The sequence below is a fragment of the Pollicipes pollicipes genome, unplaced genomic scaffold, assembly GCF_011947565.3.
Source record: "Pollicipes pollicipes isolate AB1234 unplaced genomic scaffold, Ppol_2.1 Scaffold_4881;HRSCAF=5763_pilon_pilon_pilon, whole genome shotgun sequence".
In the NCBI taxonomy this organism is placed as follows: Eukaryota; Metazoa; Arthropoda; class Thecostraca; order Pollicipedomorpha; family Pollicipedidae; genus Pollicipes; species Pollicipes pollicipes.
In genome coordinates this window covers 17928872-17943888 of record NW_023596576.1, presented here as the reverse complement: position 1 = coordinate 17943888, position 15017 = coordinate 17928872, and the positions used below count along the sequence as shown (strand labels likewise).

General features: G+C 61.3%; 2 protein-coding genes across 2 annotated transcripts in view; both read right to left on the bottom strand.

Annotated features, from left to right (window-relative positions):
* Nucleotides 1-220: 220 nt before the first annotated feature.
* The window catches only part of LOC119100067 (DNA polymerase zeta catalytic subunit), a 30964-nt gene continuing 16167 nt past the window's right edge, over nucleotides 221-15017 (bottom strand). Inside the window, exons 17-35 of the mRNA XM_037223181.1 lie at nucleotides 13699-14138; nucleotides 12368-12475; nucleotides 11749-12322; nucleotides 9774-9924; nucleotides 8615-8796; nucleotides 7442-7645; nucleotides 7088-7206; nucleotides 6657-6798; nucleotides 6163-6293; nucleotides 5524-5637; nucleotides 5083-5260; nucleotides 4671-4814; nucleotides 3997-4125; nucleotides 3339-3458; nucleotides 2809-2922; nucleotides 1879-2033; nucleotides 1300-1306; nucleotides 982-1260; nucleotides 221-370 (exon numbers count right to left, since the gene is read on the bottom strand). Coding sequence (XP_037079076.1) covers nucleotides 221-370; nucleotides 982-1260; nucleotides 1300-1306; nucleotides 1879-2033; nucleotides 2809-2922; nucleotides 3339-3458; nucleotides 3997-4125; nucleotides 4671-4814; nucleotides 5083-5260; nucleotides 5524-5637; nucleotides 6163-6293; nucleotides 6657-6798; nucleotides 7088-7206; nucleotides 7442-7645; nucleotides 8615-8796; nucleotides 9774-9924; nucleotides 11749-12322; nucleotides 12368-12475; nucleotides 13699-14138 — 3441 coding nt within the window. The remainder of the gene's footprint in view (nucleotides 371-981; nucleotides 1261-1299; nucleotides 1307-1878; nucleotides 2034-2808; nucleotides 2923-3338; nucleotides 3459-3996; nucleotides 4126-4670; nucleotides 4815-5082; nucleotides 5261-5523; nucleotides 5638-6162; nucleotides 6294-6656; nucleotides 6799-7087; nucleotides 7207-7441; nucleotides 7646-8614; nucleotides 8797-9773; nucleotides 9925-11748; nucleotides 12323-12367; nucleotides 12476-13698; nucleotides 14139-15017) is intronic.
* On the bottom strand, nucleotides 13371-14715 carry LOC119100942 (putative G-protein coupled receptor 152). Its single transcript, XM_037224154.1, has 2 exons — nucleotides 13725-14715; nucleotides 13371-13616 (listed from the first exon to the last, which is right to left on the bottom strand). Exons 1-2 carry the CDS (start codon nucleotides 14130-14132, stop codon nucleotides 13374-13376), a joined length of 651 nt encoding a protein of 216 aa, XP_037080049.1. The 5' UTR covers nucleotides 14133-14715; the 3' UTR covers nucleotides 13371-13373.

Sequence of the window (15017 nt, the reverse complement as noted above, 5' to 3'; positions counted from 1 at the left end):
TGTCAGTCCCACCATACCGCCTGCGACTCCACGTCAGTGGCCCCAGGCCGGGAAAGCAGCCCTCCAGGCTGGTCGAACGGTGGGGAGCGGTGACTCCAGGGGAGCGAGTCCGGGCTATTCAGACATTCCTGGCATCGGTGCGCCTGATCGGCTGCAAATCTAGGCTACTGAGATTGTTCAGCTACGCCACCAGCGACTCTAGACCAGTCAGACCGTCCAGCTAGGCCGTCAGCGACTCCAGCACCTGTCGGAGGTGCGGCGCCGCCTCCGCCGCCCGGTCGGCCGCCACGCGGCCCCACAGCACCGGACAGTCGAGCGAGACGCAGGCGATGGGCGCCGCCGCCGGCTGGCCCAAGCAGCTGGCGCACACCTGCCCGGAGAGCCACGGAATGGTCAGTGTCCCGGCAAACAGACGAGCCGCAGGAAGCAAGTGCTGGTGTCCAAAACAGACGCAGGACTACATCCATGCTCAAACACGTCGGTTACGAAATCCCACCGCAAGCACAGTCAGCAGTGATTTAAGCTAGGCGGGCTCTAAATGCCGGATGCAAAGATTCCTAAACACATGAGCTACTCGTGGTCAGCTTTTCACCACAACAAACGTCTTACAGGCACAATACTAGGCCGGCCCAACGAACCCACTAAGATGGAAAAAGCAATCGGTAGGCCTATAACAAGCGCAAAGACCTCCGATCTGCAGTAGATTTAATGTTGATAAGGGAGCCAACGATGCGCCTGAGGCCTGGAGGGTGCGGGAAATGTGTGAGATCGGAGCTCTGGTCACCAGCTGGTGGCTATGAGTGGGTCCCGTGCGAGGCTGTCGCGTGAGACGCACAGCGCGTCCCGCGCGGCCCTCACCGTCCTGGCGGCGGCGGCCGCCCGCTCCCGGCGCCGCAGCGTCTCGGCCAGCTCCAGCCGGGTGCGCAGCGGCCGGCCGGCGCACGCGGCGCACACCGGCCGGCCGCTGGCACGCGCACACACGGCGCAGCTGCGGCCGGCGAAGAAGCGCGAGATGGTGGTGGCGGCGGCGGCGGCCGACGGCGGCGCCAAGCGCAGCAGACGCGGCACGCTGGCGTACCAGGCCAGCACGTCCACGCCGAGCAGACCCAGGCAGCGCTGCAGCGGCGGCGCCACCGCCCGGCTCACGTAGTACTCGGCGTTGGGCCGCAGCGCCGGGTCGGCCAGCAGCTCGGCTGGCGAGCGCACCAGCTGGATCAGCGGCAGGCCCGGCGCGCCGTACACCACCACGTACGGCACGCGCTGGCCCACGCGCGGCTCGGCGCGCCGGTCGGCTCGCACCTGGCGGCTGGCGGGCACGGGACGGAGCGTCACACGGGACCCGGCCAGGACGGGCGGACGTGACGGCCGAGCACGACCGTATGAGTCGACTCTCTATCTAAGACACTGTGGTACTCGTTTGTTACGCTATTTCAATGCCATAACTTAGATACCGGTAAAATGACAACCAGGAATATCCACACAGTGTAAAAAGGATAAATAAACTCACATGGTGTGCAGCTCATGGCAATCCTATTTCTGACTCCTCTACACCCTTAACGCGACTGAAGACCTGCACGTACTTACACTTCGGGTGCAAAACAATTGGCGCCTGAAGACTCACGACGATCCAATGCACGGCAGTGCTCCTTGGAGACCGGCACCCAGTGAGTGGGGACCACTGCATGCAAGGACGGCATCTACGTGCTGAACTCCCGAAAGCAGGGCCGAACCCTGACAGCACAAGCGAGTACGGGGCGCGGGCGGCCCCCAGAGCCTGCGGCCGTGACTCCAGAGCCTGACGTCACGTCGGCGGCGCGTGACGTCAGCCCGCCAGCGACGTACTCGGCGATGCGCAGCGCCGGCACGCAGGCGGTCGGCCGGTAGCTGGCGCGGCCGCGGTACTCGCGCGCGAACGTCAGGTCGGTCACACTGACGGCGCCGCGGTGCAGCTTCTCGAACTGGCGCGTCACGTAGCCGCGCACGGCGCCCAGGTCGTGGCTGGTGAAGAGCAGGCGCAGCGACTTCTCCAGGATCTGCCGACGCGTCGGCTCCGTTCAGGAGGCGGGCAGGCGAGCAGGCGAGCAGGCGAGCAGGCAACGAGGCGGGCAGGCGGAGAAACAGGCGGGTGGGGAGGGGGAGGCGAGCAGGCGGAAAGGCAAGCAGGCGGGGAGGCGAGCAGGCGAGCAGACAACGAGGCGGGCAGGCGGAGAAACAGACAGGTGGGGAGAAGGAGGCGAGCAGGCGGCGAGGCGAGGTCGGGACGGGCCAGGCGCCGGTCGGAGCGAGGCAGTGTGTTTGCCCAGCGGCCGACAGGTGCACGTGGCGGCTCAGCAAAAAACACCTCAGTCATCCCGCCAACGGGAGCGCCGCGTGACGGGCGCTCGATTCCGATCGACTCGAATGTCACTTCGCCAAGGTCACTCTCCCAGAACCGGTGGGGAAACCTGGCTGGCGGTAAGTACTTATCATGTTGTTTGAGCGTCCCATGGCCCCCAGTCTGCCATAGTGGCCGCGTATCGTGATCACGTCAGCGACGGACACTAGGAACGCGAATCACATCCACCGAATGATAACGTCGCCAATGGCCCCCGAGGTCCACGGACACCGCAGGTCAGCGGGAGAGCCAGATGGCGGAGAGAGCGTGAGCAGCGGTGGCGTTTTGGACCTCTCGCACAAAGTGACGCGAGATTAGACACTTACTCCCACACCAACTTCACCAGTCGCGAGACCAACCGGGCTTCAGTGGCGGCGGCTGGATGAGACTTGCCAAAACTCCTGCAGGACGTGCTCTGCGAGGGCGGCAATTACCTTGGCAACGGCTGGACAGCCATCTCGCCGGACGGTCTCGATGCCCTTGGCGTCGTACACGGGCTCCTGCTGGTCGGGCGTCTCGTACATAAAGCCCACGTACCGCTTCTTGGTCTGAGGCACATGGCGACCGCGCGGGTTAATGTCATGCGCCACCGCCAGCAGTTGAAACAGCACAACCGAGGTCACGACCGGGCAGAACGGATAAAATTATCCTTTATCTTTTCGAAAAGAACGCAACCTACGTCGTTGCGCACCATTTTATGGAGCGCAAGCGACTGCCGAGACATGTTAGCGCTCAGGGGCCATAGCGAAACCGAGGTTCGTCAAATCACCGGGGACGCTAGGCGGCCCGCGTGTGATCGCTGCATACTAACAGTAAGAATGGGCAAGCATACACATAACCTAGAGACAGCCATCCACATCTTGGCCTGCACACCATGTCCAAGCCACGGCTGGCAGCCGGGCGTGACGCGGAGGCAGCCACGGACGCCCACAAGGCCGCAGCCCAGCGCCGGCCCCCAGCCCACCTGTAAAATGCACGGCTGGTAGACCTTCTCGAACTTGAGCTTGACCGGGTCGGGGTTGTCGGCGGTGACGGCGGCCGCCATTTCGGCGCCCAGCTCGAACGCCTGGGCGCGGGTCCGGCCCTGCCGCCACAGACCGGCAGCGCGGTGAGCGGACGTCGCCGGGCTCGGCCGGCGCTGTCCGGCCCGCCCGCACGGGAGGCGGCGCAGCTGACACTCAACAGCGCCACGTGACCGGTGACCGTGACCCCACGATCGGGTGCTAGATCTGTGAACCCCGTGCGCGCGATAGCCGGCGGCAGAAGATACAGCACGTTATGGTTTCGTGGCAAAATAACGCGCTAAACTGTAGGTCAGGCCGCAATGCAGTGAACTGCATCTTTGTGCAATGGGCGCGAGGTGCCATCAAGCTGCCTGCTCTGACATCACGCAGTGCACCAGAAAAGAACTAACGCACGGGAATAATGCATGCAACCGTCACCTTCAAAAGCATAAAGAGGAGTTTGTGCCACCATAACCTTCCTGACCCCCCCCCCCCCCCCCCGACTCTCACCTTGAGCAGTATGAAGAGGGAGTCGGTGTCGCCGTACACCACCCTGGCCCTCACCTTGAGCAGCATGAAGAGGGAGTCGGTGTCGCCGCACACCACCCTGGCCCTCACCTTGAGCAGTATGAAGAGGGAGTCAGTGTCGCCGTACACCACCCTGGCGGCCCACTCTGGCCGGGACTCGATGGTGCGGATGGCTCGCTCCAGCGTCTCGCGGCCCTTGCTGACCACGCTGTCCCCCACCTGGTGGCAGCCGACACAATCATCGGCCCACTGTCGGGGACGGCACCGGCCCTCGCAGGACACTGTCAGCGCGGGCGACGTGTGTGTCACATCACACACACACGTACATGCACATGCACACTCACGCACGCGCACACATACATACACACACAAACAGCCAGCGAAGGAGATTGATTGCGTGCGTGCGTGCGTGCGTGCGTGCGTGCGTTCCTGGCCACGGGGGGGGGGACAACGGACTGCGGAAACAAGGGGAGCGACAGGAACAAGATCGCCGCGAGAGAACAACAGACGCTATCTGAGCGTTGGACAGCAGGCGACATCACAAACACTGGGCACGACAGAGCACAGCAAGACAAAAACTGAGATGCGGCACGAAACGCGGCACAGCGCCATACACTGCAACAAGGACAAAAACCGGGCTTCAAACGTACGCATACGGCTAGGGACGAGGTGGGCAGATTCGGACAGCCGCCCTCTCAGGCATGAACATTGCTGTGGGCCTGAGAAGACAGCCCAACAGCAAGTCGGAGTGGTACAAGACTGACCTCGATACAAGGCATGCGGCCGCTGAAGTTGGCCGAGGTGTAGCCGTACGTTACGTTGGCGATCAGCTTCAGACCCAGCTGCTTGAAGTCGAGCAGGCGCCTCACCGACGGATTGTCCTTGTTGGCCTTCATGGCCTTCTTCACCTGCAGTCGCACGTCTACGTCAGTACCCGTCACCTCCACTCATCGAGTAACGCTCCCGCAGCGCCCGAGCACCTGGCGATGAGCGTGAGGACTCTGCACAGCCACAAGCTTTATGTCAGAGCACAGCCGGATGGGCCAGCGCTGACGGCGTCAGTCAGACGTCTGTCACCCGTCTGTCGGACGACCGTGGCTTCCGATCAGAGCCAACCGGAGGCCACCCGGCACCGGCTGACGGTGCCGTCGTCGGTGCCGACGCGGCGCGCCTCACCATGATGCGCGTGCCGAGGATCTCAGCCAGCATGTCGGGCACCACGCCGCGGCGCACGTCAGCCGTGACGAAGGCGACGCCGCTCGGCGACACGTGCAGCTGGTCCCGGGCCAGCAGGCGCGCCAGCAGCGGCGGCGGCACTTGCAGGGCTGTACAGCCCAGCGGGAACGCGCCCCGCCTGCGCGCAGCGTCGGCAGGTGAGCGCCCGGCGCCGCACGCGCGCCCGAACCAGATGCGCGCTACAACAGCAGGCCCCCTCCCCCCACACACGTAAGCGGGGCAGAAGGACGGGGCGTTGAGGGGAACATTATTCGGTGGAGGTCGTGCATGTGGTTCCCGTACTGTCCCGTAGTTTGCTACCGTAAGTCACAAATAAAGGGGAGAAACACAGAACGTAACCTTCACTTAACAAGCCGCTTCTTAGTCCCCGACCAGACTCACTGTCCGAGGTGCTCCACGCGTCCCAGACAGGTCGAGAAGCAGTAGTTGTAGGCGATGATCATGGACGGGTAGAGGCTCTGGAAGTCCAGTACCACCACGGGATCCACGTACATCCTGCAGCCAGCCACAGTGACCAGGTGTTTGTACGCAGCTGCACCACCGACAGCCCCACGACTGCGCACACAACCGGTGTCGGAAACGGCACGCGTATGTAACTCGACAACGCCTATCAAAGCGCTGAGGCCCAAAGTCAGGACACGACAATCACAAACATGTGGACACAGGTAATGTAACACATTCAGCTACTGGTTGGCAGTCTCCTTTGCTCCTGTCGTCCACAAATCCACGCCATTTGCTTGCTTTTCTTTCCTGCAGTACGAATGACGAGATATTTATGGGACGTTTGCATCCAACCACTGATGCTTCGGGCGTTACCCATTTCGCTGACATGCAACTTCATGCTTCGCAACGGCACCGACCGCTCATTTGGGAGATGCAAAGATCGCTTTGCCGCCCAGAGGCGACGCCTGAATACAACTCCGACACTGGCATTCCTCGGCGATGCCCTTCGTCCACCCACGGCCTCAGGAGCAGTTTCACCAGCTCATGAAATGCGCTCTACGCTCTGTGCGCTCTCACTTGGACTCGGGCTCCAGAATGAGCTGCACACACTCGGGCGCCCGAGCCGCCGCTCGCTGCTGCACAGACGGCGAGACGGGCACGAAGTTGCGCGGCTTGGCCAGCCGCAGCATCATCGACTCGACGCGGAACTGCAACCGGCGCCAGGTGTCATGTGGCCGCGCTGAGGCCGAGGCGCGCTGGCACGCCAGTGAATGGGGTCACAAGGCTCATTAGGGCCTTATCAGCAGCTAAGGCGGAGGGTGATTAAAACTGAGGGCAGATTGAGCACCATTGATCTGTACGACACAAAAACAACCCCAGCTTTTTTAATGAAGTTTGGCTGATTTCACACGACAGTAGTTCATTTGTCAATACTTATGTCCATTTGTTTTTGGTCCAGGACGACTGCCGTGAGGACAACTACTGAGCCAGGCTGGGCGCCCTGACCTGCCCGAGAGCTGGCGTCATCGCACGGGCCCGTTCGCCGCGGCAGGCGACGTCACCCGACCGACCTGCGAGCCGCGGGAGATGACGTCGAAGAACTGGATGCCGAACACCCTGGCCAGCTCGGCCGTGCGGCCGATGATGTCGAGCCGCCCCAGGATCTGCAGCGTGCCCCGGCTGCGGAGGCCGTAGTACTCGACCACCCGCCACCTGATCACGAACACGCAACGGCCAGTCACGCCCGGTCCGCAGCGGGGGCGTATCTGTGCGCTGGACACCGCGGCAACTCGAGGAGCGACCGTCCGGACGCGGGACGGAGGTCCCGTGCCCACGAGGGCCTGCGGAATCGATCCAAGTCTAGGGAATCCAAGGAGTCAGCACCGCCAGCCTGAACGCTGAAGATCCCCTGGCTTTCCCTGCCAGGAGTAGATCTAGCCCCGATATCTAGGCATCCTGGACGATGGCACACAGGCAAGGAATGATAACCTCGTTGGCTCACTTGTTGACGGCGGACGGGTGCTGCCACCACTCGGTCAGCTGCCGGAAGCTAAACTCGGGCAGCCGCTGGTGCAGCACCTGGTAAGCGATGTTCTCAAACGTGTAGCTGTACAGCGCCACCTGCAACACGCACAGCGGCCAATAATAGAAGAACGTAATGCAACGAGCGTCTTTAGTGGCGTCCGCAACAATTATGCTAAGACACGTACCGATTGTGTACACATGGGAACCGGAAGATGGTCTTCCAATTCGACTTCCGCTACAGGCATTAAACATGACGCCAGCCTAGCAGAAATAGGAAAACGTAACGAGCGCTCGCAGCTGGCGCAGTTTGGCGGAGGCGCCACCGACGGACCTCATGCCGCAGCAGACGCCACACGTTGAGCACCACCCGGCCGGCCAGGTGGATCTCGGAGGTGTGCTCCGAGCCGTACGGGTCCGAGTCGGCAGCGGCGCGCGAGGCGCGCTGGCACTCGGGCAGCCGCGACAGGGACGTCACCAGCGGCCGGCCCAGACACTCGGCGCGCTCCAGCAGGTAGCCCCAGGACAGCTGCTGCACCTGCCACACATCGACACGGGCTGCGGCGACTGACAGAGCGGCGACAGTCGCAACACCCGGCTTCGCCCACAGGTTGGTATCATGTTAGGATCGGGCGCAGCCGTTGTGCCCGTCGCACACAGAATGGCTGAGCTGGTTTAGTTGCTTGATTCGTTTATCGCTGATCATGACCATCACATGCGGCTGATAATGAAGACTGCTTACATGAATGATGTCAGCAAATACTCCGACCGCAGCGGCAGATCACACCTGGACGGCCGCTGGACCATCTGGGCCACGCTGGTTTCCCAACCCAACAGTCGCGCCCGGTGAACCATCCTTCGCTCGCGTCAGCAAATACTCCGACCGGCAGTATTAGGCATAGGCGGCAGATCACACCTGGACGGCCGCTGGATCATCTGGGCCACTCTGGTTTCCCAACCCAACAGTGCGTCCGGTGAACCATCCTTCGCTCGCAAAAGCCGTCCAGATTCCCGGTTAAATGGCATTGCCATCTTACCGCACGACTATCAATACATTTTTCAGGTATTTGTCGTCTCGAACAAAACAAGTGAAATATTGTGATACTTTGTTTGACAAAGGCGTGTTCCCGGCGTCCCAGAATGTCCCCGTCGGCCGCACTCCCATAACAAAGAGTGAACACATCACGGCTGGATGACATGTGCATGTATCGCGACCTCGCCGCTTTGTACATACGCAACGATGTGCCAGCTTGGCTCATTCTCAACGAAGTACACAAATGTACCCCTGGAGACTATTCTCGTAAGAAGCCCCGACTGCGACCGGGCTCGCACTTTCTTCCGAAGCGCAGGCCTCGGGTGAGGGCCTCAGGTGAGGGCCTCGGGTGAGGGCCTCGGGTGAGGGCCTCGGGTGGTCTCGGGCGGGAGCCTCAGGTGGGGACCTCGAGTGAGGGCCTGGGGTGAGGACCTCAAGTGAGGGCCTCGGTTGAGACCCTCGGGTGACACTAACCTCCCAGCCCAGCAGGATATCCGGATCGGTGCCGCTGACCAGATCGATCAGCGCCTGCAGCAGGGCCGGCTCGTCGGCGACGTACCGCACGGCGAGGTTGGGCAGGCCGGCCGCCTGCAGCAGGTGGCGCCGCCTACCGGTCGATTCAGACACTACGGACGGCGCGTCGACCACGATACAGCCTGCCGGCGGACAGGTAACATGAAGCGTCAGCAGGTGATGTGACATGTGAAGCCTCAGCAGGCGATGTGGCATGTAAAGCCTCAGCAGGTGATGTGACATGTGAAGCCTCAACAGGTGATGTGGCATGTGAAGCCTCAGCAGGTGATGTGATATGTGACGCCTCTGTAGATGGTGTGACATGCGACGCCTCAGTAGGTGACGTGACATGTGACGTCTCAGCAGGTGATGTGACATGTGAAGCCTCAGCAGGTGATGTGACATGTGACACATTAGCAGGTGATGTGATATGAGACGCCTCAGAAGGTGACGTGGCATGCGACGCCTCAGCAGGTGATGTGATACGTGACGCCTCAGCAGGTGATGACATGTGACGCCTCAGCAGGTGATGTGGCATGTGACGCCTCAGCAGGTGATGTGACATGTGACGTCTTAGCAGGCGATGTGATATGTGACGTCTCAGTAGGTGATGTGACATGTGACGCCTCAGTAGGTGATGTGATATTTGACGCCCCAATAGGTGATGTGACATGTGACGCCTCAGCAATGCTGCCGCGCGCACAAAAACGGGCAAAGACAGCAGGGCACGGCACAGACAAGCACGCGAAGGAAGGACGGGCGGCTGCGTAAAGGGCTCCGAGAGCACAATCATCTGCTGCGAATACGAGACAACCGTGGGTGTGAAGGAGGTATCAGCAGAGCAGAAAACGTGACCGGATGAACGTTTCTGCACACAAACTACAACAGAAGTATACTAAGGAAAACCCGATTCCAAGGTGCGCGCGGCAGAGCTGAGGTCCACACCTCTAAACATTGAACACCCTTCGCCTGACCAACGGAGCGGAGCCACAGGGTCCTCCAGGCCAGAAGGCGTCCTGGAGCCCTGCTGCAACGGACCCAGCTCGGGCCCGGCCCTTCGACCCGAGATTCGAGACCATCTCTCCGCGCTGTCGGGCGCACGCCCGGCCAGCGGCCGCACCGGAGGTCTGACGGGGCCGTCGCCAGTTCTCCGGCACATCGTCCGTCAGGTGGTAGAACACGGCGGCCACCGGATCGTGCTCCGGGTCAGGGAGCAGGTCACCGCGGGTCACGGCGTGCACCTCCAGGCTCAGGCAGGTCAGGTATTGATACTGAAAACACGGACGGGCCTGTCACGTCTGCTGCCATCACACGGCTGGCCGGCCAGCGGCGGGACGAGCTTCAGAACTGATCCATCAAAAACAGAACCTATACGCGTAGGGCAAACCCATTAGTCCACAACCGACACGAGTCAACAGCGCTCGTATGTTCATGACATGAAACGCAGTGGAAAGGAACCAACGTAAAGGTTGGTTAGGAAAGCATCAATCGTCAAATGAGGATACGACCCGTGCGTGAAGTTAAGTTGTCATAAATCGCCAAAATGGTTTATTCACGCAGTAGACATGGCTTTAAAATTACGTAAGTCGTTCAGTGCATTAGCGAGGAACATTAGTCACATAGATAAGACAGTAGTATTAGCCTTATTCCCCGGAAAAACCAGGAGAATGGAGATATATTTAGGTTGATATTTCGGCAACATTCCTTTCTCAAAACAAAAGCAGACGTGAATTCAAAAGTACCTGCCGATGAACCCCACGGAACAATGTTCCATAGGGCTCTAAAGAACTCATCACGTAGTGAAAAAGAAAGAAAGAGCATAAACAAAGTATGGGCTTTGCTGTTGGGCAACGGATATTCTCCGCAGCTTTTAGGTAGAATGTTAAAAGTAAAAAAGTCCAGAGCGCGGGGGGGATGGATGATAGGAGGCGCGAACACGTCCTATCGGGAGATGGATTCTTAACGCTACCTTACATAGATGAACATTTGCTTTGGAAAACCGAACACATTGTTAAAATCAAAACTGCACATACGCAGAGCTTGGAAAAACGACAAAAACCTTAGAAATTATCTGGTGAAATCTTCCATCTCGAAGGCTCAGTGCCCGGGTGGCAACAGATCTCACTTATGCAATTCTGGGTTTCGAGGGGTTTGCACGCAAAAAACGTAGTTTACGAAATTAAGTGCAAACTATGTCAAAAACATGGGAGGGATATAGTCTATGTCGGGGAGTCCATGCGCGCTATTCGTTTGAGATATAATGAACACCTGCGAGACGCTAAAAACAAAACAGGGAATACCCCTTCTGGTGACCATTTCTTGGCAAAACACGCTCAGGCTGAAATCGAGGAACGTATGGATCCCATGCCCCTTTTAGAGCTCAAAGTCATCTACAGAGCACAGGACCACCCAGACAGGAAACTATTCTTATAAAAAGTCGGCGACCAAATCTTAACATACAGGGATCATCATGGCCAATTACGCGAACGTGATATGTGCCTCTATGCGTGATGTGTGCTAGCTTAGTCGTTCATATGTGTAAGTGATGCCCGACGCGTGATGTGCGCCGCCTGTTAAATTGAAATTATTTGCATACTTGGTGCGCGATTTGTGATGCCTGTTTAGTTTAGCTCGCTTGCATATTCGAATGAAGCGTGCTGCGAGATACCTATTTGCTTGAATTCGTTTGCATGTAGACGTATGTCCGGGTATTCCAATCCTTAGATAGGCACTGTATCTTGGCAATGGCTGGCAATTGCTCTTTGTTTTATCCCCTGCGTAATGGTGTTCTGTAAAAACTGTGGCTTGCTGTTTAAAAAAAACCTGAAAAATCGAGTAGGATCATCGGCAGGCAATTTTGAATTTACTTCTGCTTTGTTTCGAGAAAGGCATGCTGCCCAAATATCAACCTAACTATATCTCATTTCTCTTGCTTTTTCCAAGGAATACGGCTAATGCTACCGTCTTATCTATGGGCATGGTTTTGATTGGATTAGCTCGCAACGGCGAGGACAAGCCCTACATAACTGAAACCCAAGTGGTCGACCACAGCCCAACTAAACATCATTACGGCCACCTTAAATCACCCGCCTCACCTCATGCGAACACTGGGCGTCCTGCAGGTTATCCCAGTCCAGCTTGAACCCGTACGTGTTGTCGGCGCTGTTGGCCCGTTGGAGGCCGTACGACGGACTGACGAGCAGGGACGGCTCCAGCGGCGAGGCGCCGGCCGGGTCCCGCGGCGCCGGCGCCGGACTGACCAAGGTGGTGCGGTCCCGTGCCAGCACCGCCGCCACGTCATCCGACTGCGGCTCCTCAGAGCTGGCCGGCCGACTGTCCGGCGCCTTCCCGCCCGGCGCCGGCAACGGCGAACTGGCGCTACCCGGCGCCCCCTGGCCGACCCTAGACGGTGCCTCCCCTGCCTCTGTCCGTTCTGGGATACGCTCCAGCCAGCGTCGCGGTCCACCGTCGGTCGTCCCGCCCGTAGGCGTCTCAGGCCGCGCGTCCGGCGACGGCTCGGCTCGGCCCACGCGCCGTCGCTTAGCCGGCCGCCGGCTGACGGGGGTGAGCAGGGACGTCACGCGACCGTACGACGCCGTCCGCCGCACGCCAGTCACGGGCGTGAGACCGAGCGAAGCCGGCAGCGACTCGGGCGCCACCGCCGTCAACGGGGTGCTGGCGCTGGTCGGACCGCCGGCCGGCGCCGCTGCGTGCCCCTGCTCTAGCTCCTCCTCGCTGGCGCTGCTGCCGCTGTCGCTGGACGAGTCGACGCGGTGCCGGGGGCGGCGGCGGCCGCTCAGCCAGACGCGCACGCTGCGGCAGCTGGGCGGAGGCCGGGCCGGGGTCAGAGTGCAGTGGCCGCGGCCGGCCAGGCGCGCGCACGTGGCGCGCTCCTCCAGCGCGGCCACAAGCGCCGTCACGTCGGCGGGCTCGGCGGCGCCGGCCGCCGCCACCGTGCGCCAGTGGCGCAGCCCGCTGGCGGCGCACACACCCTCGAACGGCTCCAGCGGTGCGGCGCGGCCGGCGCCCAGCACCGCGCGGCTTGGCACCGCCGGCAGCGACGCCCGCACGGCGGCCGGGGACGGCGGCGCCGGCAGCAGCAGCCGGACAGGGCCGCGGCCGCCGTCCGCGCCACCTGCCGACGGACCGCCGCCCCCGCGCCCGGGCTGGTCCGCCGATAGCGGACCAGCGGCCGGTCCCCCGGCGGCGGACCGGCCGCTCACTGGAGAAGGCCTTGTCTGGTACCCGGACTCATCATTCGGTCTCGTTTGGTCTCCCGGGCCAGACGATTTGCCCTGACCTCCCGAGTCGGATGGCCTCGTCTGATAGCCCGACTCAATCGGCCTCACGCTCTCGTCTCGCTCCGACGCTCCTGTCCCATGACCGGCTTCCGCCGTGCCTGCAGCGTGACTCGGCTTGGACGAACAACCTAGCCGTCCTGGAAGCGCCTGGCTGACGCCACTCGACGCGTCCGGCAGTGCTTCGCTGGTGGGTTGGGGGACGTGTGAGGGATCCGGATGGAGGCGAAGCAAATACTCCAAACAGAAACGAAGCAGAACAACAGACATAAAAGCTCGTCCGATCTCTGCGTTCTCACCGTCCAGATCGTTACACTCGGCTGCCGCCTCCCCAGCCACGTGTGACGTCACAGCTGCCTCCGCATTCGTCAGCTTTTCTCGAAAGGAGGGGCCTTCAAGCGACCTCGGGAAATCCGGGTCGTTTAATCTCGCTCCACCTGACGGTCCACACGCGACCGAGCGTTCAGCTGTATCAGATGGAGCATTTCTGGGCGCATCTCCGGCTCCGCCCGAGGCCCCTTCTTCGCCTGATGGTTCAGCTCCGTCTGAGGGCAGGACTTCTGGTGGCACAGTTTCATCTGAGGGTCCAGTTCCTTCTGACGACCCAGGCCCGGCTGAACATCTTGCTTCACACGATCGCTCACCATTTGATCGTTCAGTTCCGTCTGAGGACCCAGCTCCATCTGACGATCCAGCTCCAACTAAGAGTGCAGGTCCGTCTGAGGGCCCAATTTCATCTGAGGGTACAGGTCCGTCTGAGGGCCCAGGTCCACCTGAGGATCCAGCTCCATCTGAGCATACAGGTCCGTCTGAGGGCCCAGTTCCAGCTGAGCGTACAGGTCCGTCTGAGGGCCAAGCTCCATCTGAGCGTACAGGACCGTCTGAGGGCCCAGGTCCATCTGAGGATTCAGCTCCACCTGAGCGTACAGGTCCGTCTGAGGGCCCCGGTCCATCTGAGGATCCAGCTCCGTCTGAAGGCCCAGCTCCGCCTGAGGGTCCAGCTCCGTCTGAGGGTCCAGCTCCGTCTGAGGGCCCAGCTCCGTCTGAGGGTCCAGCTCCGTCTGAGGGTCCCGCTCCGTCTGAGGGTCCCGCTCCGTCTGGAGGGCCACCTCCGTCTGAAGGGCCACCTTTGTCTGAGTGTTCCACTTCATCTGACGGCTCAGCATCATCCAGGGCCTCATCTTCCTCTGTCGGCTCAGTCTCCACTAAGCGTCTAGCGACAGACGAGGGCCCGGTCTCCGCCGCCATTACAAGCCCGTGACCCGGCAGCGGACCAGCCTGGTTCCTCGGGCTGCCGAACGTGCCTTGGTGTTCCGCATGCGGCTCCCCCGCCGTGTGGGGGCTCACACCCAACGCGCCGTCCGGTCGACGCCCACCAGATGTTGGCTGGATTTGATCTCCAGGCCTCGGCACAGGACCTCCGTGCTCGCTATCTGCCGCTTGAAGGACCTCTTCGAAATCGTTCCAGAAAATGTCGCACGACTCGTCGGAGGTGTGATTCGGACTACCGACGGTCAACATCGTTGTCACCACTCCCACCTGACGGCCTTCGCGCGCGAGTGACGGTCCGGACGAGGCTGGCACGGCGCCGAACTCGTCTGCAGTTGCCGCCGTGTCCCAATGTGCGTCCCCTGTCGCCGTCAGAACCGCAGAGTCGCCTTCATGGATCATGTCCCCGGCAGGCGACCGCCGTCCGAACTGACCGGCGGAGCCGCTCGGGCTGCCCCGCGGTGTCCGCCCCAGCTCCGGCACCCCGAGAGGCGATTGCTGAGACTCTGAGCCACCCCGCTCGGGCCGACCCGACCGCGGTCGGCGCTGCGGAGACGGCGCCGACATCTGGGCCGACGCGGGCCGGCTGTGCGGCGATCGACCCGGCCCCGGCAGACTGTGCGAGGACTGGCCGCACTCGGGGCCCTCGTAAGCCACCTGCCCGGGCCCGAGTGGGGGGTACTCATCCTCGGCGGACTCACACCGCTCCCCGAGACCGCCGGCTGACCCGAACGTGCTCGCGAGGGCTCCTCCGAGATCGTGACTGGTGCGCCGGGACTGCGCTGGGCGCCGCCTGT